The 27,050-nt window shown below is 42.1% G+C and overlaps 1 protein-coding gene across 1 annotated transcript in view; it reads right to left on the bottom strand.

Moving 5' to 3' along the window:
- The window catches only part of LOC126252480 (homeobox protein HMX3-like), a 46,113-nt gene that overhangs the window by 4,250 nt on the left and 14,813 nt on the right, over positions 1-27,050 (bottom strand). The window contains exons 2-3 of the mRNA XM_049953375.1: positions 22,692-22,761; positions 16,026-16,038 (exon numbers count right to left, since the gene is read on the bottom strand). Of these exons, the coding sequence (XP_049809332.1) occupies positions 16,026-16,038; positions 22,692-22,761 (83 nt within the window). The remainder of the gene's footprint in view (positions 1-16,025; positions 16,039-22,691; positions 22,762-27,050) is intronic.

The following is a 27,050-nucleotide window of genomic DNA, read 5'->3' as shown; positions in this document are numbered from 1 at the left end:
AGAGGGGCAGCAGCCTTTTCAGTAGTTGCAGGGGCAACAGTCTGGATGATTGACTGATCTGGCCTTGTAACATTAACCAAAACGGCCTTGCTGTGCTGGTACTGCGAACGGCTGAAAGCAAGTGGAAACTACAGCCGTAATTTTTCCCGAGGACATGCAGCTCTACTGTATGATTAAATGATGATGGCGTCCTCTTGGGTAAAATATTCCGGAGATCCATTAGATCCCATTCGGACCTCCGGGCGGGGACTACTCAAGAGGACGTCGTTATCAGGAGAAAGAAAACCGGCGTTCTACGGATCGGAGCGTGGAATGTCAGATCACTTAATCGGGCAGGTAGGTTAGAAAATTTGAAAAGGGAAATGGATAGGTTAAAGTTAGATATAGTGGGAATTAGTGAAGTTCGGTGGCAGGAGGAACAAGACTTTTGGTCAGGTGATTACAGGGTTATAAATACAAAATCAAATAGGGGTAATGCAGGAGTAGGTTTAATAATGAATAAAAAAATAGGAGTGCGGGTTAGCTACTACAAACAGCATAGTGAACGCATTTTTGTGGCCAAAATAGACACAAAGCCCATGCCTACTACGGTAGTACAAGTTTATATGCCAACTAGCTCTGCAGATGATGAAGAAATAGATGAAATGTATGACGAGATAAAAGAAATTATTCAGGTAGTGAAGGGAGACGAAAATTTAATAGTCATGGGTGCCTGGAATTCGTCAGTAGGAAAAGGGAGAGAAGGAAACATAGTAGGTGAATATGGATTGGGGGGAAGGAATGAAAGAGGAAGCCGCCTTGTAGAATTTTGCACAGAGCATAACTTAATCATAGCTAACACTTGGTTCAAGAATCATGAAAGGAGGCTGTATACATGGAAGAAGCCTGGAGATACTGACAGGTTTCAGATAGATTATATAATGGTAAGACAGAGATTTAGGAACCAGGTTTTAAATTGTAAGATATTTCCTGGGGCAGATGTGGATTCTGACCACAATCTATTGGTTATGAACTGCAGATTGAAACTGAAGAAACTGCAAAAAGGTGGGAATTTAAGGAGATGGGACCTGGATAAACTGAAAGAACCAGAGGTTGTAGAGAGTTTCAGGGAGAGCATAAGGGAACAATTGACAGGAATAGGGGAAAGAAATACAGTAGAAGAAGAATTGGTAGCTCTGAGGGATGAAGTGGTGAAGGCGGCAGACGATCAAGTAGGTAAAAAGACGAGGGCTAATAGAAATTCTTGGGTAACAGAAGAAATATTGAATTTAATTGATGAAAGGAGAAAATATAAAAATGCAGTAAATGAAGCAGGCAAAAAGGAATACAAACGTCTCAAAAATGAAATCGACAGGAAGTGCAAAATGGCTAAGCAGGGATGGCTAGAGGACAAATGTAAGGATGCAGAGGCTTGTCTCACTAGGGGTAAGATAGATACTGCCTACAGGAAAATTAAAGAGACCTTTGGAGAGAAGAGAACCACTTGTATGAATATCAAGAGCTCAGATGGCAACCCAGTTCTAAGCAAAGAAGGGAAGGCAGAAAGGTGGAAGGAGTATATAGAGGGTTTATACAAGAGCGATGTACTTGAGGACAATATTATGGAAATGGAAGAGGATGTAGATGAAGACGAAATGGGAGATAAGATACTGCGTGAAGAGTTTGACAGAGCACTGAAAGACTTGAGTCGAAACAAGGCCCCGGGAGTAGACAACATTCCATTAGAACTACTGATGGCCTCGGGAGAGCCAGTCATGACAAAACTCTACCATCTGGTGAGCACGATGTATGAGACAGGCGAAATACCCTCAGACTTCAAGAAGAATATAATAATTCCAATCCCAAAGAAAGCAGGTGTTGACAGATGTGAAAATTACCGAACTATCAGTTTAATAAGTCACAGCTGCAAAATACTAACGCGAATTCTTTACAGACGAATGGAAAAACTGGTAGAAGCCGACCTCGGGGAAGATCAGTTTGGATTCCGTAGAAATGTTGGAACACGTGAGGCAATACTGACCTTACGACTTATCTTGGAACAAAGATTAAGAAAAGGTAAACCTACGTTTCTAGCATTTGTAGACTTAGAGAAAGCTTTTGACAATGTTGACTGGAATACTCTCTTTCAAATTCTAAAGGTGGCAGGGGTAAAATACAGGGAGCGAAAGACTATTTACAATTTGTACAGAAACCAGATGGCAGTTATAAGAGTCGAGGGACATGAAAGGGAAGCAGTGGTTGGGAAGGGAGTGAGACAGGGTTGTAGCCTCTCCCCGATGTTATTCAATCTGTATATTGAACAAGCAGTAAAGGAAACAAAAGAAAAATTCGGAGTAGGTATTAAAATTCATGGAGAAGAAGTAAAAACTTTGAGGTTCGCCGATGACATTGTAATTCTGTCAGAGACAGCAAAGGACTTGGAAGAGCAGTTGAACGGAATGGACAGTGTCTTGAAACGAGGATATAAGATGAACATCAACAAAAGCAAAACGAGGATAATGGAATGTAGTCAAATTAAGTCGGGTGATGCTGAGGGAATTAGATTAGGAAATGAGACACTTAAAGTAGTAAAGGAGTTTTGCTATTTAGGGAGTAAAATAACCGATGATGGTCGAAGTAGAGAGGATATAAAATGTAGACTGGCAATGGCAAGGAAAGCGTTTCTCAAGAAGAGAAATTTGTTAACATCGAGTATAGATTTAGGTGTCAGGAAGTCGTTTCTGAAAGTATTTGTATGGAGTGTAGCCATGTATGGAAGTGAGACATGGACGATAACTAGTTTGGATAAGAAGAGAATAGAAGCTTTCGAAATGTGGTGCTACAGAAGAATGCTGAAGATAAGGTGGGTAGATCACGTAACTAATGAGGAGGTATTGAATAGGATTGGGGAGAAGAGAAGTTTGTGGCACAACTTGACAAGAAGAAGGGATCGGTTGGTAGGACATGTTTTGAGGCATCAAGGGATCACAAATTTAGCATTGGAGGGCAGCGTGGAGGGTAAAAATCGTAGAGGGAGACCAAGAGATGAATACACCAAGCAGATTCAGAAGGATGTAGGTTGCAGTAGGTACTGGGAGATGAAGAAGCTTGCACAGGATAGAGTAGCATGGAGAGCTGCATCAAACCAGTCTCAGGACTGAAGACCACAACAACAACAACTCCTACTACCTTTCTTGAATATTGGTGTGACCTGTGTAACTTTCCAGTCTTTGGGTAGGGATCTTTCGTCGAGCGAACGGTTGTATCTGATTGTTAAGTATGGAGCTAATGCATCAGCATACTCTGAAAGGAGCTTCTGGCCTGAAGATGGTCTCTTGAACTGAAACTGGTTACCGCACTCCATCCATACATGTCATAAAAATGGATGTGTGCATGTGCCTTTGTATGCGTGTATGTTTCACATTTCATCTTAAACCACGGGACCGATTTCATATATCCCTTACTGTCGGCCAACAGTCGTTGTGGCGCTAAGAACCACGTACCTATGATAGTGCAGAAGATATGACGTAATAATCAGTGAGCTGCGTGAGAAACTGGATCATAGTGCATGACTTTCAAATTTATTACTTCTCTGCTACGAACTCTACTCGCAACAAATTTCGAAGGTAGTATCCACATATGCCGCTCTATGTACGTACCAACTTAAATCATTTTATGGCACATATATGGGAAGATATGACCTCATAAACACTGCGATATATATATATATATATCGCATCATGCATGAAGCTTCAATTCACTTATTTTTTATTGCTAAGACACACGTACAGTCGACGAAAGAAAACCTCTGACACCTGGCAGTGATCTTGATACCTTTCAACTGCATATCGCAAACGGATGAAGACGAAAACAGTAGCCTTCTGTAGAGCTTATGAAGAGGCTCTGGCATAGAGGTGTTTACAAAATCGCCTTGTAGACACGCAAAGTAGCTGCGCCCAGCTGCCTGGACATGAAACTAAAAATATCGTTTATAATCAAGTTCTTAGTTACATATATATTACAGAGAATTTGTGTGTTGCATATTATGTTTCTTAATTTGGATACTGTACTTATATATTTGTACATTATGCATATTGCCTTGTACTACTGTTTCATAATCAAAGATGCTTTCATAAATACATTTGACTGAATTTTTTCGATGCTTCACTACAAACACATTATTTTTTTGTTTCTAATAGAAAAGTGGCTAGTTAATAAATATATAATTGTTGCAATCTGGACTAACCGTTTTTGTTTTACTATAGTAACTCAGGTGGAACTTTTTTTTAAATCGTACTGCACAGTTTGCATCAAAAGCAGTTTGTCGTAATATAATCACACGAAGCCTCTAATAAGATTTTGTTTTATTATTCTGCAACTAGTTGAGACCTGTCGGTCATTGTCTGACAGCTCGTAAAAAATTTTCATTAGTGAATATTACATACCTCCAATATGTAATCATTGATTTGAAAATTATAGTCATCCACTACGAAAAATGTTACAGGTTTTGCGATGTGATGACCACTAGATCGAAACGAGTTGCAGAATAATAAGACAAAACCTTTTAGCAGCTTGGTGAGATTATGTTACAACAAAATCAATGAAACATTCAGAAGGAATTTTCCTCCTGCAGCGGACAGGGCACCGATTAGAAACTACCTTGAGAACAGTCTGTCCGACCGAGACTCGAACCTGCAACGTTGCTAATGTCCTTGCCGACATTTTTTCGGGCTTCTATCCACTCTTATAGCCTGTCCTTGCGCTCGCAAGATAATGCCTTCGTCAGCTTGCTTCCTTCAGCTGTATTCGTATTTTTCTTAATTAACTAGATTTTTCTTCTTCTTCTTAAAAGGATCTAAACACTTTTATTTCTTAAAACCAAAATGTTTTTTCTCTTAAGTGGGTCTTAATATTTGATTTATAAGGCACTTATTGTAAATTTTGTTTTTATTTCCAAGCGTATATACTCAGAAGTTTACTTCAGCCTTCGTACCACGTAAATTAATTGTACTCTGTTAAATAAAAAGATTTTTTATAATAAATGGATAGTAATGAATTACTGACGAGTCTCTTATCAGCCAGTCCTTACAATACATTTGCTGGGGTCTTACGGCATCACGTGCATAGCCACAATTCATTTAAATTATACTTATTCTGATTTTAAAAAAGAAATAAACGGGAAATTAAATTTGGCACAGTTTTTATGAAAATGACTTAACTATCTACGCACAATTCACGATTCGTCCTCACAGAATTTCCTTCTGCAGTAACTGTCTCCTACTTTCCAAACTTAACAGAAGTTTTTGTATGTCCATCCTTCTAATTGGAGGTTTCAGCGACTTCGGACCTTTACTTATGTAATAAAATGGAACATCTACATCCGATGTTATTTATTACATGGCTACCAGTTTCGGTGCTCCAGTACAACATCTTCAAGCCTTAACTGACGGTGAGGGGGTTAACTCTAGTCGTGTACACGATTCAATAGTGGCCAACATCTATGATCTGGTTTTCGCATAGAGCGTGTAAAACGATGTTGTTTCTCCAACCATCAACTACCAACCGACTCAACCGAAACTGGTATCCATCTAATAAACTACATCGTAAGGACGGCTATAGGTGTTTCATTTTATTACATTAACAGAAAACCTTCTGCCTGAGCCAGCCGCGGTGGCCGAGCGGTTCTAGGCGCTTCAGTATGGAACCGCGCGACTGCTACGGTCGCAGGTTCGAATCCTTCCTCGGTCATGGACGTGTGTGATGCCCTTAAATTAGTTAGGTTTAAGTAGTTCTAAGTCTAGGGGACTGATGACCTCAGATGTTAAGTCCCATAGTGCTTAGAGCCATGTGAACCATTTTTATGATAAACGACGAAGACAGTTAACTTTAACGGTTATCAAATAGAGTTGGCTGAATGAAGAAAGAACTATAGTTTATGATGGATCGCCAAAGTGGGAAAAGGGCATGGAACGAGGGTCATTATAGGAAAGGGCAAAGTGACGACCATAAACAAACATGAAGGTTCCGTCAAAATGTAACTGGAAGGACATCTTTTTTTGGTGCTTAGGAAGCTTGGGAATAGAAAATGTAAACTGTGTGGAGCAAATAAGGAGTGGAATATCTGTAGGTAAAAGAGATTTTGAAAAGGTGAAAGATTTAATGACAGCAAAAGGAATTCCACTGGGATTAACAAAGAGGTGTGCCAAGCGTTTTACCTGTAGTGTAGTATTGTATGGCAGGGACTCATGGCCAGTAGAAAGAAACTCCGTCCGAACAGGCCCCGTAAGACCAATCGGTATCGACCGACAGGCGTTACTCGATATGGATATTGAGGGGCATGTGGTCAGCACACGGTACTCCCGGCCTTTGTCAGTTTTCGTGACCGGAGTCAAAAGGAAAGAGGAAAAATATGTGGATACTTTTCAAATGTGGATTTCGTTTAAGCAATGAAATTCCTTTCTGAGAGATTACAGAGAGCACTTTTTAGGCGTGTATACGGTTCGCGCTATATTTTTTTCTGTCTGCTGAAAAATTACGGCCGAGCAGCGAGATTGGTTGCAAACGGGTATGGTAATTTGTATATTCGCACGCTTACATGCAGCTGGCACAACGCTGAGGAAGTATCCTCCTCAGAGTAGTCTATGGGATTATGAGCCGCGAGCGGTTGCTTCGTGCGCTGTCACTTCGACAGTAGTAATATACGTAATTGTAGCGGTCCGGGTTTAGTGAATTTGGCACCGGAGCGGCGCACAGTTGGAGGCACTGCGAAGCCGTAGTAACGCCCGCCGCCCGGAACTACGGGAGAGGGAGATTGCGCAATCGGCTTAAACAATCCTCGGGTTTAGAATACAATAGTGTAAGCACTTAATCGATGAGCGCATTCACGCTCGCATGCGGAGAAGCCCCGCTCGCCTGCCCTAAGCAATTCCAAGGAAGCCCGGCAGGGGCGCTCAGACCGTGTCAGCGCCACCTCCTCGTTACGCACCGCCACGCAGCTTGCACGCGCAGCACGCACGCCACGGGACAGGGATCTGCCTGCAGTTACCGTCCTCTCCAGTTTCACGGGAACGTGTCCGCCCTAACGGCATTTGTATCGGAGACACCTTACAAGAATATACACACGACTACTAGTCACATATATATATATATATATATATATATATATATATATATATATATTGGCCACGACATCTTGGTAGATGATTGTTGCAGTGTCTGTGTGTTTATGGGATGCACTTTTTCATATGACTTGTCAAGCCAATGGCAGCACGGCATCTCTTGCCGCAATTGTCACAAGTGTATCTGGCTGCTGAGGCAGAAGCAGTGGTAGCATTGCGAAGCTCTTTCTGCCTTAATCTGTGTAACAAGCCTTCATCATGCTTCGACATTCCAGATGATATATCAACGCGCCACTCTGGTCTCATGCTAGACCGTGGCTCCCATCTGTTTGTATCGATTCCAAAGCTCTCCATATCTCGTTTACAGGAGTCCTTGAACCTCAATACAGGACGTCCTACAGCTCTTTTGGCTATAGAGATCTCTCCAAGCATCAGCTCACGTGGTAATCTGTCAGGATCCATACGGTGGATGTGTCCCAGCTAGCGGAGTCGTCTGTGCTTCAAGATAGCTGAAATACTGTTGCAGTTAGTTTTAGATAGTCTTAAAGGTGTAATGACCACCGAGGAAACAATAAAGTTGCGTAATCAATTTTTTGTTTGTTCTCAGGATCGTGCCCACAGTGCTAGTGCATAAAGGCAACACCGTGCCACAGTACCGCAGCACGCCACTAGACGAGGAAAACACAAAATGACGCAGTCATGGGCGGCGGCAAGAATTTTTACAAGAGGGGAAAGTATGCCGTTTTGAGTATAACCGATTCGGTGAACTAAAAACCTGTTGTATTCAAGAATTAAATTTGACAAGAGGTACAGAAAACTTCTTGCGTTTCAATCGGAAAGTAAGGTACGATCTTCCGTGAAATGTAAAGCACAGTGAAAATCAATTTTTTTTTTTTTTTTTTTTTTTTGGCAACAGTTAGCCACACCCTCCAGCTACCTCTCTAAATAGTCGCCTCTTGACTTAGACATTTGTCGTGGCGTTGTGAAAACTTTCCAGTACGCTCGTCACAGAAAGCAGCCGCCTGTGCTTTCCGCCAATTCTCTACGCTGGTCTGCCTTTCGTTGTGTGTGCCACACAAAATACTGTCTTCCTAGCCAGCGGTTCATATGAGAAGAAATGAACAACGGAGGGAGCCAATTAAGAGCTACGCAGTGAAAATTCATTTTCGAAACAAAAAGTTAATCACTTAACTTTATTTGTTGTAGCTGAAAATTGAACCCTTGACTGTCCCACGTATAAACCCAAACTATGTTTCTACGATCGACATAAATCCGCGTGAAAAATAAGCATGCCTAATATAACATTCTGTCAAAATTTGTTATAGAAAACTTGCTGAGTGCCTGTGTCGATAGAATACATGGCGTCCAATCACTCATTGCTGAGTAATTGCACGTTGATACGTTTATGCGTTGAGATGCTTTATGTCATCTGAGCAATGTCTCGTAGCGACCGTTGGATATTAAAAGATAAGGAAAGAAACAGGCAGCGTCGTGATCGCTGTAGTTGTTACAATCAGTTACATCTTAATATTGGTGAAATGGAAATTACACATGTTATATGTTTCAAATTATAATGACCCCAATGCAGCAATACAGGCACAGGCAACTAATACAGATGTGAGATATAATAAGACACTTCTCCTTGAATTATTTAATGATATAAAATTTTGATTACAAAGAACAACGTGATTGTATAGGAAAAACGTAACAATCGATGAACACGTAACGATCCATTTTGACAAGCAATATATTCATTCATTTAAATAACAACAGTGAAGAGATGATACCGTAATGACTATACTGCCTAATACCTGAAGTAGTAGTAGAAGTAGAAGTAGATGTCTGAACTCATCATCTGTAACCGTTTCGATAGTCATTATTGGAGCTTCAACCTTCGAGAGCGTGTAGACTATATTCATGTTCTTTTCCCTTTCATTGAAAGTACACATTGGAAAAAAGATCGTAACAGTTATGAATCTTGATAGGACCAACAGATAATAGAAGTGGGAAAAACGCACTAAGCATTCATAGTCCTACTCTCTACATCGGTTTCTTGAAGATGGTTCAAATGGTTCAAATGGCTCTGAGCACTATGGGACTCAACATCTTAGGTCATAAGTCCCCTAGAACTTAGAACTACTTAAACCTAACTAACCTAAGGACATCACACACACCCATGCCCGAGGCAGGATTCGAACCTGCGACCGTAGCAGTCCCGCGGTTCCGGACTGCAGCGCCAGAACCGCACGGCCACCGCGGCCGGCTCTTGAAGATGAAAACAAACTCTATGTATATACCGTTCAGTTATAAACTTATAGCTTTGGATCATCAGGGTAGCAATAGGATAGGCTGATAAGAGTGTTGGTAAAATTAAATCATAATTACACTTTGATTTCTTTGCATTACTTTAAGCAATTTATTCCGTAATTGCTCCAACAACGTCACAACCAGTTCCCTTCTATTTTATTGTGCATTGGTCTGTTGTTCCACGGGTAATAACAATGCTGTTGACGCGAAGTTGAAATAAAAATAGGAAGTCAACTTACGGAAGATGGACCCGTATGTAGAAGATTGCTACTCTAATCCGACACATTATTCTCGGTCACGTACATACTCATTTCCTCAATAATGCATAGACAAGGCAAGTTTCTTCTCCAACACATATGAAAGCAAGTTAGTTTCTACATTACATGAACAGTCAGTCGACGCACTGTTCAAAAATTACAATTATAAAATTATTAATACCGTTTACTAGTGTCTTTTATTGTATCGTAGTAAATCCTTCAGTGAATCCCAGTCACAAAAAGATGTGTCACCTATTTCTCCAATACTTAATTTATAGTAGCCCAGATATAATAAGATTTCTTTAATATGTTGATGCTACCTTCTGTTGCTCAGTGTTTTTGTCTACGACGTAGTTGACAGTACGTTAATTTTATTTTATCATCTCTATGCATCTTTGTCCGATACCACTTGTAGATTAAATTATTTAGTTTGTATCATTTCAGACTATTTACGTAAAGTCTCATTGTGAGATCGTGGAATTTGTCTCGGATGTGTCTGTGGCACCTAGTTTAATGTTTAGGCTGGGCCATTTTGTGGTCGAGTTGTTACTTGCGGAAAGTACAGATTAAAGCGTTTCAGCATCGACGGAGAAATAGAATTATACTGTATCTACAATGAACTTCATAGGAAGTCGAATGATTTCGGTATCACTTACACACTCACTGCAGTATGTTTCCATTGTGAATGGCACAGAGTTGCATTTACATTTTGGTTCACATTACACAAAATTGTTCCCTTATGGATGGCAGTACGGTACTGAAAGGCTACTGGACAGTTGTGTGTGATGTCAACAAGTATTCAGAAACCAACAGCGGCGATCTGCCGATGAACTGTCTCAGTTAAAAACCAGTCACGATGGTGGAGAATAAAACTGTGTCAATATGACGTCTATTTAGTACATGATAAGTAGTTTACAAATTTCTTTTCCTTGTTCATAGAAGTGCGTTCAACCAAAACTACGATTCGGCGGTTTTGGTGCAGTACATAAATGACGTAGTTAGTATTAGGATTATCGTTAGTATGTGTAGCGTTGATAGGGGAATAGACAAACACTCTTTGTTTTTGTTTGTTTGTTTGATTGGTTGGTTGGCTGTTTGTTTTGCACATCTATAGAGCCGCACATCATTCAGTGTTAGTTCTTAATTTGTTCCGACTCCATGAGCAGCCTGCGGGCTATCGATCGCTGCTACTCTCGCCACCCCGTGGTCTCTGCCATCCATGACCTTCTCTGTGCCCTTGAGCGTGCCGCCTGTTCCGTCGTCTTTCTCTGGGTAAGTCAAGTGGGAATCCCTGGGAATGAATTGGCTGACCGTTCAACTAGAGGAGCAGATACTTACCCCCCATTTCCTTTCACGATTCCAGCTGCGGATATGCGAATCTACGTCAAATCTCTCTTTGCCCAACAGTGGAATGCCATCTGGAGCGCTACTGCTCCTAGTAATAAACTCCGCACAATCAAGGAGTCTACTGCAGTTTGGGGCACTTCTTTTCGCCCCCTCGGAAGGAGTCCACTGTTTTATGCCGCTTAGGCATTGACCATACCCGGCTCACCCATTGTTTCCTCTTCCGCAACGACTCAACCCCACAATGTGGTTGTGGCGCGAGGCTAACGATATCTCACATGTTGGTGGCATGTCCCCTTCTTTTGACCCTTCGTGCTATGTATAGGCTTCCCGCTTCCCGCTTCCTTCCGCTAATATTAGCAGACGATCCACGGATGCTTGACCTGGTCCTCGGTTTCCTCTGTGAAAGTGGTTTTTATTTCCAGATATAAGGTTCTCCATTAGTTTTTGAGCAGGGGCGGGTTGGTTGTGCTTGGGACTCTTTTTGCAGTCCTCACGGTCTGAGATCCCATGACCGGCCCCCTTTTTTTCCGGTTTTGAGATTTGGTCTCACCTTTTATGCTTTTAATGTGTGTGTGTGTTTAATGCTCATTCTTGTATAATTTGACTCCTCTGACTGAATCTGTCCACTTTTAGAAGACTCTCTTGCTTCTGTAACCCATTTTGGAATAGCGGGACTGATGACCTCGCCGTTTGGTCCAATTCTCTATCAATTAATCAATCAATCAGTGTTAGTTCTCTGCGTGTTTTATATCCGTTTAGATTATAACTTGCATTTTATAAGCAGTAAAAATTGGTTCGTAGCGTAACTTCTGCTCTGTTATGTAAGCCGGCCGAAGTGGCCGTGCGGTTAAAGGCGCTGCAGTCTGGAACCGCAAGACCGCTACGGTCGCAGGTTCGAATCCTGCCTCGGGCATGGATGTTTGTGATGTCCTTAGGTTAGGTAGGTTTAACTAGTTCTAAGTTCTAGGGGACTAATGACCTCAGCAGTTGAGTCCCATAGTGCTCAGAGCCTCTGTTATGTGCCCGCATCTCGTGGTCGTGCGGTAGCGTTCTCGCTTCCCACGCCCGGGTTCCCGGGTTCGATTCCCGGCGGGGTTAGTGATTTTCTCTGCCTCGTGATGGCTGGGTGTTGTGTGCTGTCCTTAGGTTAGTTAGGTTTAAGTAGTTCTAAGTTCTAGGGGACTGATGACCATAGATGTTAAGTCCCATAGTGCTCAGAGCCATTTGAACCATTTTGAACCTCTGTTATGTAAGGAAAGTAATAACTTTTGATGGAAGTACATTTTACATGCACAAAAGTAAAGAAATGTGTATTAATACTGTTGTTATTTTGCACTCAGTAGGAAGTTCTTCATCATGATCAAAGGCAAGAATTTCCTGTTATTATCCATAAGTGCGAAAGTTGTTTATGAATAGCAGAAATATGTATTACATAAGTTCGACGAAGTATTGAAGCGATGTTTGACTTATTTTTGTTTTGCGTATTTTTTTACTTTACATCCTTCGTTTGCCGGCCGGAGTGGCCGAGCGGTTCTAGGCGCTATACCCTGGAACGGCGCGACCGCTACGGTCGCGGGTTCGAATCCTGCCTCGGGCATGGATGTGTGCGACGTCCTTAGGTTAGTTAGGTTTAAGTAGTTCTAAGTTCTAGGGGACTGATGACCTCAGAAGTTAAGTCTCATAGTGCTCAGAGCCATTTGAGCCATCCTTTGTTTGAGGAAATAACGTTCTCTGGCGCTGTATGATAAATCTGTACTGTTTTCTTTATTTTTACAACAACATTCCTCTGTTTCGAGTTATGAATCAATAATATTCGAATAAAAGCTAAATGAATGATTGGCAATTTCAGTTTTGCTTTACATACTGTTTATTTTTACGTAACAGGCTTGACGGTAACTATGTAGAAAAGAACATGTTCTGTAGGTTACACGGACCTTTACATATTTTCATTCAGTTTCTAGATGGTTGACCACGTCCGGTTTCCATGGGAATCTAGTATACACCGCATACGTAAGGAAAATGATCGTTATGGGGTAAAGCCCAATAGGTATGGAACACATGCAATGTACGGGTAAGGTGGCTGTGCTCTTTACTTAAAGATACTACGAAAACTACTGTAGTCTAAGCTCACTTAAGACAGCCTACTGTAGCCGACCGCTGTGGCCGAGCTTCAGTCCGGAACCTCGCTGCTGCTGCAGTCGCAGGTTCGAATCCTGCTTCGGGCATGGATGTGTCTGATGTCCTTAGGTTAGTTAGGTTTAAGTGGTTCTAAGCCTAGGGGAGTGATGACCTCAGATTCTAAGTCCCATAGTGCTTGGAGCCATTTGAACAGCTTACTGTAGGGTACGGTATTTTTACAACTCTAATAAGTTATTCAGTCTTTAAAGTATAGGTCGCGACGTAAGCGCGCTGCTTATGTATTTTGTATTGCTGCATACTCAAAAGATGTGAACAGCAGCGTGCTTTATCGACCAGCGTCGCGCGACAGGACATTCTGCTGTCCTTTCATTTCATTGATGAATCGATGTTTATTAACGAGCAATTTGTATGAACTTTTTTTGACAGGTAATTTGCTGGAGTTTGGGGCAGTGTGAAGCGCAGTTATTGAGCGCGGGGGCGCCGTGTTTTGTTCGGGGCTGGTGTTTAGACCACGGCAAGTGAGCGCCTAATTGGCTTACAGCTTACGGTCGGCCATGGCACGCCAGGGGCTTCCAGCAGTTACAGCCAACACTAACTTAAAAGGGGTCTGACTCGACTTGACTTACAAGCGACAACATCGACTCTTGACGCGTCCCTGGTACATAATACCTGCGGAGCCATTTACCCGCCCGCGCCAAAGCCGACACGGCCGCGCTCGGCCGGCACGCAACCAGGGCACGTGCTCTGCTTGCCTCTTCGCCCCCCCCCCCCCACCTCCCTCACACACACACACACACATACACACAGCGGCGTGCACTCCCCGTCATGACAGTCGCTCATAGTGCGAACCACGTGTTCATCTTGTCTTTGATGACGCGTTTTCTGTTTTTGCTGAGGTCGTGCTTGACAGGTATGTGTTGATTCAGCAAGTTTTCGTTTCTTTTACGTAGTTTTTTGCCCATAGATTACGGAAGAGTTCTTCGGTATATTTTGCGACCGCTCTTTGGTCGATTTCGATAATTCTCTGCTACATGAGAAATATTTAGGTTTCACTGGTGACGGCTGTAGTGAGTATCTCAGCCAATGAACGCCTAGGGCGTAGTAGTGACACGTGAGCGCGTTTAATTTGAGGGTGGTATGAGTGGCAATTGTATAGAAGCAGTTGTACTGAGGCAGTCAGCCTGTTGTCACCTCTGCGCAGTCCTACATGGATTTGCCATGTACTGCAGAGTATCCTATTATCAGTCGGTGCTGAGCAGTTTTGCATGTGAACTGCATGCTATTGTTTGTTGGTGCGAGCAGACGGTGTTGAGCCGAAAGAGCTCGGTTGGAACTTGTTTGTATCAGACAAGCTGTGTATGAAAATAGAAGGTGGAGGGAGAAAAAAGGAAAAGAAAGGAAAGGGATTACTAATGTCAGCTGCATTGAGACATCATGCGGAATCAGCGGCGACGAGTGAAAATGTGTACCGAACAGGGGTTCGAAGCCGCGATCTCCTAGTTATTAGGCAGGTGCGTTAACCACTGCGCCTTGTCCGGAGTAACAGACACCACAGATTCATGCGGTTGCTTCGCCTAGATGGGCAATGGCTCCACCTTATTCCATGCGGATGCATAAGCATGTCGGACCTCTTGTGGTAATCTCAGAGTAGCGAGCATGGAGGAAACGGACAGGGACGGCTCTCGGTGGGAATGTGGGTCGGCCACCAGGCGTACCGAGATAGTGCGCACAGCTGCGACAACACTGTGTCCTGGTCGTGGCATTCGTTAACGCACCTGCCTAGTAAGCAGATCCTGGGTTCGAATTCAAGTCGGCTACACATTTCCACTCGTCGCCGCTGATTCCGCGTAATGTCCCAATTCAGCTGACATCAGTAACCCCTTTCCTTTCCCTTCTGCCCCCCACCCCACTCCCCAACACCTTCAATTTACATTTAACGTATCACAGCTGCGGATTCCGCGTAGTGCCAGTTGTTTCGGACATGTTGCTATTCATGAGAATAACACGGCTGGCGCCGGAAACCTATTTCCCAGAAACTTCGCTCACTGGAAGAGGAGCCAAAATAAGCGAACACCTATCTCTGTTTATGGGTAGATTTTCGACTGTTTCTGACAAAACGACCATCAAAATTTTCGACATTAACTTAGATCCCTTTTTAGTGCGCATTAAGATCATTCGAACTGCTGACACAGTGGCTAACGTCACGGGATGAGACTTTTGTGTCCCGTGTTCGAAACATTTGTTTTCGTTTATTTTATTTTATTCTCTCATTTGTCTACCCATGTCCGCGAATATTTCGTATCGTGTTAGGGGATACAAGGGCGTAATATTAATTACAAACTGGATTTGACAAAAAGTGTCATACATTTGTTATTTATGATAATGTGTTACGGTATTTCCAGGGGTTACAATGTTTTTAAAATGCCATATTTTTATATTTCATTCTTATATCAGTTCTTAATTCTCATTTATTATTCTTATGTTGATTCTTCAGCAAGATTTGGTGCATTCCTTTGGGTGACTCCGATCGTAGAAACATTCGAAACACAGAAATTCACAGCAATACGAGCATCGCGTGAGGGCAGATTTGCCACAGCTACGTTTCTTCGCATGATTCTCGACAGGGAAAGAAACATAATTAACACTGCTGAAGATTTCGCGCATTGGCAATAATTTCGTGGCAGACCACATAAAACGGATCGCTTTTCCGAAAACTGGCGCTTGGAACAAATGAGATTATGAGTCAAAATACACCAACAGGAATTTTACCGAAAACAAAAGTTTGACAGTGGCTGCAGGACGTAAGTGCTAAGTACCGCTCCGGGCGTCCGGTAGCAGTACCGACTTTGGCGTTGCAACCTCATATTGAGCCACTTACGCAAGAAGACTACCTGTTTGCAGTCCAAACAATTTCTGAACAACAGCGCCTAAGTGTTGGTACAACTCATCGCATATATAAACAGCTGGAGTCACTAACTATTGCCACCAAGAATAAATCCGAAAGTATGATAGGAGATGAAAAGTTTGCGGGACAAATGTTGCATGGAACAACGGGGGCCATAATATGATGCAGATTTTTTTATTGCTAGGTGGGGTCGCCTCAGAGAAATGAAGGTCAACTTTGTTTTTTTGAATGGGATGATATAGTTTGGTACTTATTTTCTGATAGCGGCTATCGAGACGAATCCAATGACGTTTAACAGTAGGGTCTTTGTAGGACAACGAAGGTCAGAAAGGTGGCATGAACGTCCATTTACAAAAGGTGTTCGAAGCGATGACCTTGGTATCAATGTAGTGCTGCAATCTTCTTATCATGGATTGAGTGGTATTCCTTACCTCATCCACTGGACTCGCATTCGGAAGGACGACGGTTCAATCCCGCGTACGGCCATCCTGATTTACGTTTTCCGTGATTTCCCTAAATCGCTCCAGGCAAATGCCGGGATGGTTCCTTTGAAAGGGCATGGCCGACTTCCTTCCCCATACTTCCCTAATCCTATGAGACCGATAACCTCGCTGTCTGGTCTCTTCCCCCAACAACCAACCAACCTTACCTCATCGGCACTTACCGAAGCACATACTCTGACAATTCTCTCTCGCATATCTTCAGGTGTAGCTGAATGTCTTTATAAACTATTTTTTTTACGAATCCCCACAAGGAAAAATCCAGAGGCGTCAAGTCTGGCGAAGGAGCCGGGCATGACAAATCTCCTCCGCGCCCAATCCAACGATTTGGGAATTGTCTCGGCAACTCATTTCTAGCCATCAGCGAAAAATGTGCCGGACACCAATCGCGTTGATACCACATTCTGTTCCTTGTTCTTAAAGGTATTTCTTCCAATAACGGACTTAATGTTTCTTGCACGAATGTAAATGGATGTTCATGCCACCTTTTTGACCTTCGTTGACCTTCAAAGACCTTACTGTAACACATCATTGGATTTGTCTCAATAGCCGCTATCAGAAAATAAGTACCAAATTATAGCATCCCATTTAAAAAAAAACCAAGTTGACCTTCATATCTCTGATGGGACCCTCCTTGTAACAAATAACCAACGTCATATTACGGCCACCGTTTTCGCATGCAACATTTGTCACACAAACTTTTCAGCTACTATCATACTTTCGGAGTTATTCTAGGTGGCATCACAAAAAAACCTATCTCATTCGTTGCACCGAACTGAAAGATCGATCTATTAGCTAAAGTGGTGCGTCTTTGGACACTACTTTTGCTTGTGACGAAACACGGATACACCATTTTGAAGAGGAGTGCATTTGTGCAGTGGAAACAGCATGAATCATCTGTCCATAAGAAATTCAAAACACAGCCATCGGCTTATTTTAACCATCTCTGGGAGTGCAAGCAGACATCCCCAGGTGAGGGATCGACTTTCTGAAACCATCTATACGTTGATGAAGGTAAGGATCCCAGGTAACACAACATGCTGCCATTCATCCTGTGGGCCATCGTTTGCTAGTAATGAACGAAAAAATGTCGGATTTTGGCCTGATACTCTACTGCCTTAAACTAATGTTAGTCCCCAGAGATGCGTTGTGACACAGCGTGTAAGGTATGTTCCTGGCTGCAGATTGTCGTTGGTTGGAATCTTGCAGATGCTGTAAATCCTTCTTATCTTAAAATTTTTATCGAACTGATTTTGATTATTTCTATTCAATACTGACTGTACGACTTATCTTAGAAAATAGATTAAGGAAAGGCAAACCTACATTTCTAGCATATATAGACTTAGAGAAAGCTTTTGACAATGATGACTGGAATAATCTCTTTCAAATTCTGAAGGCGGTAGGGGTAAAATACAGGGAGCGAAAGACTATTTACAATTTGTACAGAAACCAGATGGCAGTTATAAGAGTCGAGGGGCATGAAAGGGAAGCAGTGGTTGGGAAATGAGTGAGACTGGGTTGTAGCCTATCCCCGATGTTATTCGAAACAGTAAAGGAAACAAAAGAAAAATTCGGAGTAGGAATTAAAATCCATGGAGAAGAAATAAAAACTTCGAGGTTCGCCGATGACATTGTAATTCTGTCACAGACAGCAAAGGACCTGGAAGAGCAGCTGAACGGAATGGACAGTGTCTTGAAAGGAGGATATAACATGAACATCAACAAAAGCAAAACGAGGATTATGGAATGTAGTCGAATTAAATCGGGTGATGCTGAGGGAATTAGATTAGGAAATGAGACGCTTAAAGTAGTAAAGGAGTTTTGCTATTTGCGGAGCAAAATGACTGATGATGCTCGAAGTAGAGAGGATATAAAATGTAGACTGACAATGGCAAGGAAAGCGTTTCTGAAGAAGAGAAATTTGTTAACATCGAGTATAGATTTAAGTGTCGGGAAGTCGTTTCTGAAAGTATTTGTATGGAGCGTAGCCATGTATGGAAGTGAAACGTGGACGATAAATAGTTTAAACAAGAAGAGAATAGAAGCTTTCGAAATGTGGTGCTACAGAATAATGCTGAAGATTAGATGGGTAGATCACTTAACTAATGAGGAGGTTTTTGAATAGAATTGGGGAGAAGAGAAATTTGTTGCACAACTTGACTAGAAGAAGGGACCACTTGGTAGGACATATTCTGAGGCATCAAGGGATCACCAATTTAGTATTGGAGGACAGAGTGGAGGGTAAAAATCGTAGAGGGAGACCAAGATATGAATGCACTAAACAGGTTCAGAAGGATGTAGGTTGCAGTAGGTACTGGGAGATGAAGAAGCTTGCACAGGAGAGAGTAGGATGGAGAGCTGCATCAAACCAGTCTCTGGACTGAAGAGCACAACAACAACAACAACATTCAGTTAATTAGGTTAATTTATTTTCATAAATTAGATCAATTTATTTTCATTTTTCACATGAATTTAATCATCATACCAACTATTCCACCTGCCATTGTTTTGTCTTGCAATTTTTCTTTTTCCATTAGGAATCTTTGTCTATGTCACTGTACCGTATGATACATTAATTAGGTGGTGCAGACGTTTCTATTGTGAATGATGAGTGGCATATCATCTCTCCGTGAAGATCCGTCAATCGCAAGCGAAATTGAGGCAAGCAGTAGAAACGTGTGCATTCATCACCGCCGAAAAAGACGAAGAGCTGCATTACTAGAACATTGCATGTGTTGCATACTAATTGGGCTTTAAGTCGTAACGATCTCTTTGTTTACGTTACGGTCATTGTCTTACTAGATTCCATTATAAACCGGAAGCAGTGAACCGTCTGTGAGCTGAGTGAACCTATAGAACATTTTTATTCTACTTAGTTATCCTCCAGTCTGTTACGTAAAAATAAACAGTACCATATTTATACCAAAATTAGAATTGTCAATGTTCAATTCAGGTTTTAATCAAACATTGTTTATTTGTAACGTGAAACAGAGGGATGTTGTAGTAAAAATAATGAAAACAGTACAGATTTATCATATAGCAGTTTCTTCTAAAAAAAGGCAAAATGAAAAAACGCAAAACGAAAATATATTAAACATCGCTTCAGTACTTCGCCGAACTTATAGAAATCATGTTCCTGGTACTCATATACGAACTTCGCATTTATCAATAGTAACAGGAAACTTTTGCCTTGGACCATAAACGGAAAAGTCCTATTGACTACAAAGTAACAACAATAACTATGTATGCATTTCATGTTTGCACTTGCATCAAAAACAATTCCTTTGCTTACAAAAAAGCGCAGAAGTTACGCGATCAACAAATTTTTAATAGGTATAAAATGCAATTTTTATTCTGTAAGGATAAAATACACAATGGACTAACACTGAATGATGTGCTTTTCTAATTATGTGCAAAACAAACAACCAAACAAACGAAAAACCAAGAGAATTCGTAGACTACCAGTTTCTCTTTTACACATTTATTCATGTTCCTTTCCCTACCAACGCTACCAGTACTTACGATAATTCTACCATTTACCGCGTCATTTATTTCCTGTACCAGAATTACCGAACTGCAGTTTTGGTAGAGCGCAACTCTAGTTTGAGTGGTGCCTGTGTCATGACTTGCCGTTAGGCGCCGGTACTGTAACCGCGGCGTAAGGTTGAAAGATAGTGTCGGTGCGCATTATAATTGCAGGCAGTCGACGTGGGTTTGGACAAGGAGAGCAGGGCTTTACTTGAAAAACCGTATTTTAACAGCAACAGAAACAGTGCTGCTACTCTTTGCGAGTATCGATGCAATAAATGAATACGGAGAGGTCCTCTTTCGGCATAGGAATTGAAGACCATGCGTTGAAAGTTCGAATTAACTGGTGAGAGGCCGATAGTCAGTTGTGCCACAGATTCCTGAAGTTACTGTTGTCACAGCTGAGAATTCTGGATGCAATGTGCGATCTTAAAGCAGTGCACGAGCTGAACATTCCACCGGCCGAGAAGTGACGAGAACAGCTGTGAAATACATTCTCTGTTGCATTTCCAGGCTGTCTTGGAAGCAGTTGCTCGTCACATCGAGCAGCGTCCATAATCTGGAAAGTAACCATGGTACGTATCTAACGATTGGTGAAAGTTAAGTGTGTTTCTTTCAATGGTTTATTCGTTATTTCTCTTCTGCATGTCCTTACAGATGTTTCCACAAAGTGTCATTGTCCAACGAGCACTCGTTTTTCACGGGAGCAGTCTCCAAGTAACAAAAGTTTAATTACGATCGCCCTATACATTGGACACAGTTGTAAATGCTGCTTCACTGAACTATCAAATTTTGCCTCACGTATTCTCCTGACACGGCACCCAAAGACTTCGTTCGGGTTAAAAGCTATTGCGTGGAAAGCATTTCCTCAATGATTATGGGGATATTATAAGGTCACTTAAATGTTACACGCATGGGAGAAGCAAGGTTACCCAAGAGACTCATGGATTCAGCAGTAGAGAGGAGTCTGCGTAGACCAAGGAGAAGGTACCTGGATTCGGTTAAGAATGATTTTGAAGTAACAGGCTTAACATCAGAAAAGGCACCAATGTTAGCACTGAATAGGGGATCATGGAGGAATTTTATAAGGGGGACTATGCGCCAAGACTGAACGCTGAAAGGCATAATCAGTCTTAAATGATGATGATGATATAAGGTCACTTGCTTGTGAATCCGGTTCAATACATCTGTTGCTTATTTTTCATCTTAAAACGACGTTTAGAGTTTCTTGAACGAAATAGCAGTTAAAAAAGCTCAACAGGACATACATTTTGTCATTCTCGAACTTTATTATGCCTGCTGTTGGCAACTGATTGCATGAGAGTGGGCGAAGCTGAAAAATGAGTCCTTGAGGCAACTAAAGACGCCAGAATAACAATAACAAGCAAAACTATTAAGAGGAATAGAGAATGTGAGGAACATTAAAAGCCAAGAAGATTGTGGATCTGGAATGTATGAGGAACAACGGAGGTGAGTCATGGATCAAATATAACTTTGAGGTGAATTTCCTGAGTATTAAATTTTGTGACATGTTTATTTTATGAGCAAAAAAATCTCTTTGAACTAGGGGTCCGAAATTTTTTGGTATGTTTCAGGGAACTATTTGGAGGAAAGTAGACTAAACACACTGACGCGTTATCAACAGGAAGGAAGATACATATTGATTAATTATAAGAAGTAACCTTAATTTTAATTATCAGATGTAAATGTTTCTAGAACAAAAACTTATGTCTGTAACGATACTATTGTAGTCTACCTTTTAAGGCAGGCGTGCTGTGAATGTGCACTTAAAATACCAAGCATGCATTTTATCTAGTCAGTGCATAAAATCCAAGTATGGACCGGCATGTAGAAAAGTAATTTACTGATATTCTCAATAAAAAAAATTGTAATAGTCAGTGCGAGAACTAATGTGATTAATTGTAGATCAAAATAATAAGCAAGAGACTCTATTGTCCTACAGGTTTCATCACACTAAGGCTTCACACTTTTTAGTTAGCTTCTGTCCAGCTTCACAGGCAAGTTACCTTAAGATTGAAAATTTTCTAGATGGTCAAATTCCTCATTTCCAGGTGTTCAGCAAGTTAGCCATCGGCGGGAAATGTGTCGCATTGAGGGGTGAATGAGTAGAGAAGAATTAACACTGCCAGCAAGTTTCAAGGTTGGTTTAAATGGCTCTGACCACTGTGGGACTTAACATCTGAGGTCATCTGTCCCCTAGAACTTAGAACTACTTAAACCTAACTAACCTAAGGACAACACACACATCCATGTCCGAGGCAGGATTCGAACCTGCGACCGTAGCGGTCGCGTGGTTCCAGACTGAAACGCCTGGAACCGAAGTTTCAAGGCTACAGCTTGATTTGTTCGAGGTGATAATTAAGACATTATATCTACCCTTATAAGTCGAGTGCCGTAACACCAGTGCGAGTTAACGACCGAGGCTGCGGAGGCTGTGTAACGATACAGACAGGGAAGGGAGTAACTTACCGGTGGGGCTGGGCCGCTCGAGGCCCATGGGCGCCGGAGGGGGCGGCACGCGCGACCACGCCGCATACCAGGGGCACGCCTTGTCGCTGGCCGCGCCGCCGCCTCCTCCGCCCCCGGGGTAGACCGCCACGAACGGGCTGCGGCCGGACGCCGCCGCCGCCAGCGCGCCGAAGTGCGTCATCAGGCCCAGCCTGCAACACACCACACACACTCTCAGATGTCGCACCGTTTCTGATACCTACCGCTTATAGCTTACAACACAGAGCCTCCTTTTTTTCACGTTTTTTTAATTTCCTTTTTTTAAGTATGAGGGGCGTTTGAAAAATCCGTGCAAAGTCCCATAGATGGCACCACCGGCGCGTATCGAGGTCATGTTTAGTTAGTAGCATCTTTGGAAAAAACGCACACCAAGTTTCAGCCATATTGATCTATTTCTTTGTGTTTGGCTTTCGTGTGAATCAAGGAAGTCGAGTGATTGTCAAAAAATGGACGAAAAAGAATTTCGTGTGGTTGTTAAACATTACTTTATGAAAGGCAAAACGCGTCAGGAGACTGAAGAGAAGCTAGATAAACACTATGGTGACTCTGCACCTTCGATTAGAACAGTTTATAAGTGGTTTCAAAATTTTCGGAGTGGTCATATGGGCACAAGTGATGCTGAACGTTCTGGACGCCCTGTGGAGGTTACGACTCCAGAAATCATTGATAAAATCCATGATATGGTGATGGATGACAGAGGAGTTAAGGTGCGTGAGATTTCTAGTGCTGTGGACATCTCGAACGAACGGGTACATAATATTTTGCATAAACATTTGGACCTGAGAAAGCTACCCGCAAGATGGGTTTCGTGATTGCTCACTCTTGACCAAACACGGAATCGTGTGAAGTGTTGCAAGGATGGTTTGCAACTGTTCACGAAGAATCCGCAGGACTTTAAGCGTCGTTTCGTCACTGTGGATCAAACACGGATACATTACTATACTCCTGAGACCAAAGAACAATCTAAACAATGGGCTACCAAGAGAGAATCGGCAACAAAAAAGGCGAAGACCATTCCTTCGGCCGGAAAGGTTATGGCGACTGTCTTTTGGGACTTGCAACGGATACTCCTCATCGACTATCTGGAAAACGGTAAAACTACTACAGGTGGATATTATTCATCATTAATGGACCGTTTTAAAACGGAGCTGCAAGAAAAACGCCGGCGATTGGACCGCAAAAAAGTCATTTTCCATCACGACAGTGCACCAGCACACATCTGAGCAGTCGTAGTCGCAAAATTAATGGAAATAGGATTCCAACTCGTTTCACACCCCCTCTATTTTCCAGACCTGGCTCCCTCGGTTTACTGTTTGTTCCCCAATTTGAAATGACTGGCGGGACAAAGATTTTATTCAAATGAGGAGGTGATTGCAGCAACTAATAGCTATTTTGTAGACTTGGACAATTCCTATTATTCGAAAGGAATCAACAAGTTAGAACAGCGTTGGACGAAGCGTATAAGTGTAAAAGGCGACTATGTCGAAAAATAAATAAGGTTTACCCTAAACACGTAAGTAGTTTTTATTTTTGCACGGAGTTTTCAAACGCCCCTCGTATAAGGGGAAAAAAAAAGCTTTTGTTCGAAGGCCGATTAGTCCAGGATCCTTATGCCAAATTAGGCAAAACCGACGTAAGCAATCGTCCAACCGACGAACCAGGTTGAAGATACCCGTTTGGTTAAACACGGTGTCTTTCTGCACATCGTCGTCCAACAGGAACCGTAGACGCTTCAAGGCCTTGTTTAAAGCACCGTAGGCGTGATAATCGCACGGGGAGACAAATGAACTTTCAAGTGATGGAGCACAGCAATCAGTCGTCCTTTTTTGGAGGTTTTATTGGGCAAATCTAGATTTCGGCTAGTGTCGAGACATGATCAATGCACCATTTCATAGTATCAACGCATGTTCTAGTGCATCAGTCCCCTGTTGTTCGAGCTTCTGTCAGAGTTGTGTGACAGGTAGCTCTATCACTCGAAAGTCATATCACAGTCGCTGAGTGCACCCACGTTCCTAATGGAAGGTAACCTGACATCAGGACTATGGGAGGGGTGCTCGAGGGTCTTCCACTTCGATTGGCGCTATCATCAATTAGAACCCTTTGTCGCACCCGATGATACATACACATGTTGCCCCATACAGATTCTTCATTCTCCGATGGATGTCTACTGACGTGTGTTCTCCGGGAGCCAAGAGAAGAGTAACAGTACGTTGGTCCTTTTGGACGCTTTTGGTAACAACGTCGCCGTATTTTATGTTTGCGTATTAACATTACATTATTACATTGCATACACGCTGCCGCAACGCCCTCAACCGAAATTTTTTGATCGCCTCTTATAATTTCATGTTAGAAATGTATATACGGGGTGTAATCGGTATAGGAGCGGATATTTCTGTCGGTGATGCCGAACAACATTACATTACTATTTACGTCATTTGTAGACTAAAAATTATAGGTGTTACATCTCGTATGCTTTTAGTTTGAGCAGTACCTTCAAGTACGAGGGCTGTTCGGAAAGTAACGTCCAATCGGGCGTGAAATGGAAACGACAGTGAAAGTCCGACGAAGCTTTACAAAAAACTGTTGGGCAGAGTCTCTATTATGCCTGTCGATCGCGTTATGTCGCTCTTATAAACTCTGAGCGCTCATTGAGCACATAAAGAGGCCTAGAACAACATGTCTCTCAGCAATGATGAGGCTCCTCGCCTGAGGTGATGCATCCCACATAACATAACTGTCATGTGTTTCCTTCTTCATAACAATTCTCGGCCGCACTCTGCAGGGGCAATGAAGATGCTCTTGCAGCATTTTCGATCGGCAATGTTTAATCACCACAGTACATTTCTTAATTCCTCCCCCCCCCTCCTCAATTTAATCACTGCTCACAGGAACCGCTGGCTATGAGGACATCTTGGCATGGACAACGAGCTGTAGACCAGTGCAGAGAATTGGCGGAAAGCACAGGCGACTGCCTCCTATGACGAGGATACTGGAAAGTTGGTGCAACGCTACGACAGATGTCTAAGTCGAAGATTCGACTACATAGAGAAGCAGTTAGAAGGTACAGCTAAATGCTGTAAGTAAAACGTATTTGATTTTCACTGTGCTTTCCTTTTAGCGACTGATCGGACCTTACTTTCCGAATATCCCTCGTACATATGACAAAGACAAGTCATTAACGCTTACTTTCCCCTAGGTAGCAGGTTACGTTTTAAAGTGTGGACCCTTGGACGCAAAACGTTCAGTCTATACTGACAGGTGTGGTCCACTTAGTGGTGTAGTGACAGTAGTGCAGAAAACATCACGTTGAAAAGTATGTGACGCGTTTGTGGGAAGACTGTTAGACGCAGAGGAAAAAACGGCCAACACACTGATGTGTTTACCTACTCCTAATGTACCACATATAAAAATATCGCCACTTGTGCTCGTTACACCCTGTATAATTTTTCGTTCTATTTTCAATACCAATTATCTATAATACTGTAAAGCAAACTATTGGAAATGATTTATAATACTGTGGTAAATGAATGTAGTAGACACGTTGGTAAGGTCAGGGCTTTTGCTATACACGATAAGTCTCTAGGCAAAGATAACCTTGTCATGGTCCTAACATCCGTGGCATGAGAGAGCGTCCACACAGAGTGCTGCAAATTAGCAATGAGACCGGACGTGAGTAACGGCGAAAGCACGCGCTAAACTTAGTGTGTCAACTTGGAGTTAAAATGGTAGGAAGGCAGTATGAAGATAATGAGCAATAGTGGGGACCACGGTACAGCAGTTGTTTGGTGAGAGTTTGAAGAATATCAATGGAAGAAGAACACTGTGTGGCCAAACGTATTTAATTCTGCTCGTAAAAAGTAGAAGAGCCCTTTTTCCCTTCCAATTATCGTCATCAAATCAGCACGCCACGCGTACAGCAACTCCGCTCAAGGTAAGACTCTGCCATATTAGAAATTAAGAAATGCAAAAGGCCTGCCACCGTATTAGAGTCAGGAACTGAACATTGTAGGTGTTTTGTTAACTCTAAATTTTGTCAGTCTTAATAACTATGCCAAGTCATCACTACCAATAACACTATCCTTTTCCTATCACTACAATAGCCGAGTGTTACACAAATGAAACGGCTTTCATTTTAAATTTATTAAAGGTCCAGAAACTAAATTTTGTTAGCTCAGTAAAATCTGCAAATTCATAATTTAACTGGAGTGTAGATTAACTTGTGCAAATTTAACTACAATCAACATTTTTTTTTTGAGAAAGAGGCTTATTAATCATTTGTCACAGTTTTTCTGGCAAAATTACAGCACAAAATTTATTTCAACAGTGTGACTTTATGTACTTATCTCCAGGTTGTGTGATTCTTGGCTTTCGTACTTTCGGCGTTGGCTGTTTACTTGTTGCTGTATGTGACAGGTGTTCTTTTATTATGTTTCTGGCCATG

This window comes from Schistocerca nitens, chromosome 4 (assembly GCF_023898315.1).
Source record: "Schistocerca nitens isolate TAMUIC-IGC-003100 chromosome 4, iqSchNite1.1, whole genome shotgun sequence".
NCBI classification, from domain to species: domain Eukaryota; kingdom Metazoa; phylum Arthropoda; class Insecta; order Orthoptera; family Acrididae; genus Schistocerca; species Schistocerca nitens.
The sequence above is the reverse complement of the archived record's forward strand: the minus strand, read 5'-3'. Positions and strand labels throughout refer to the sequence as shown.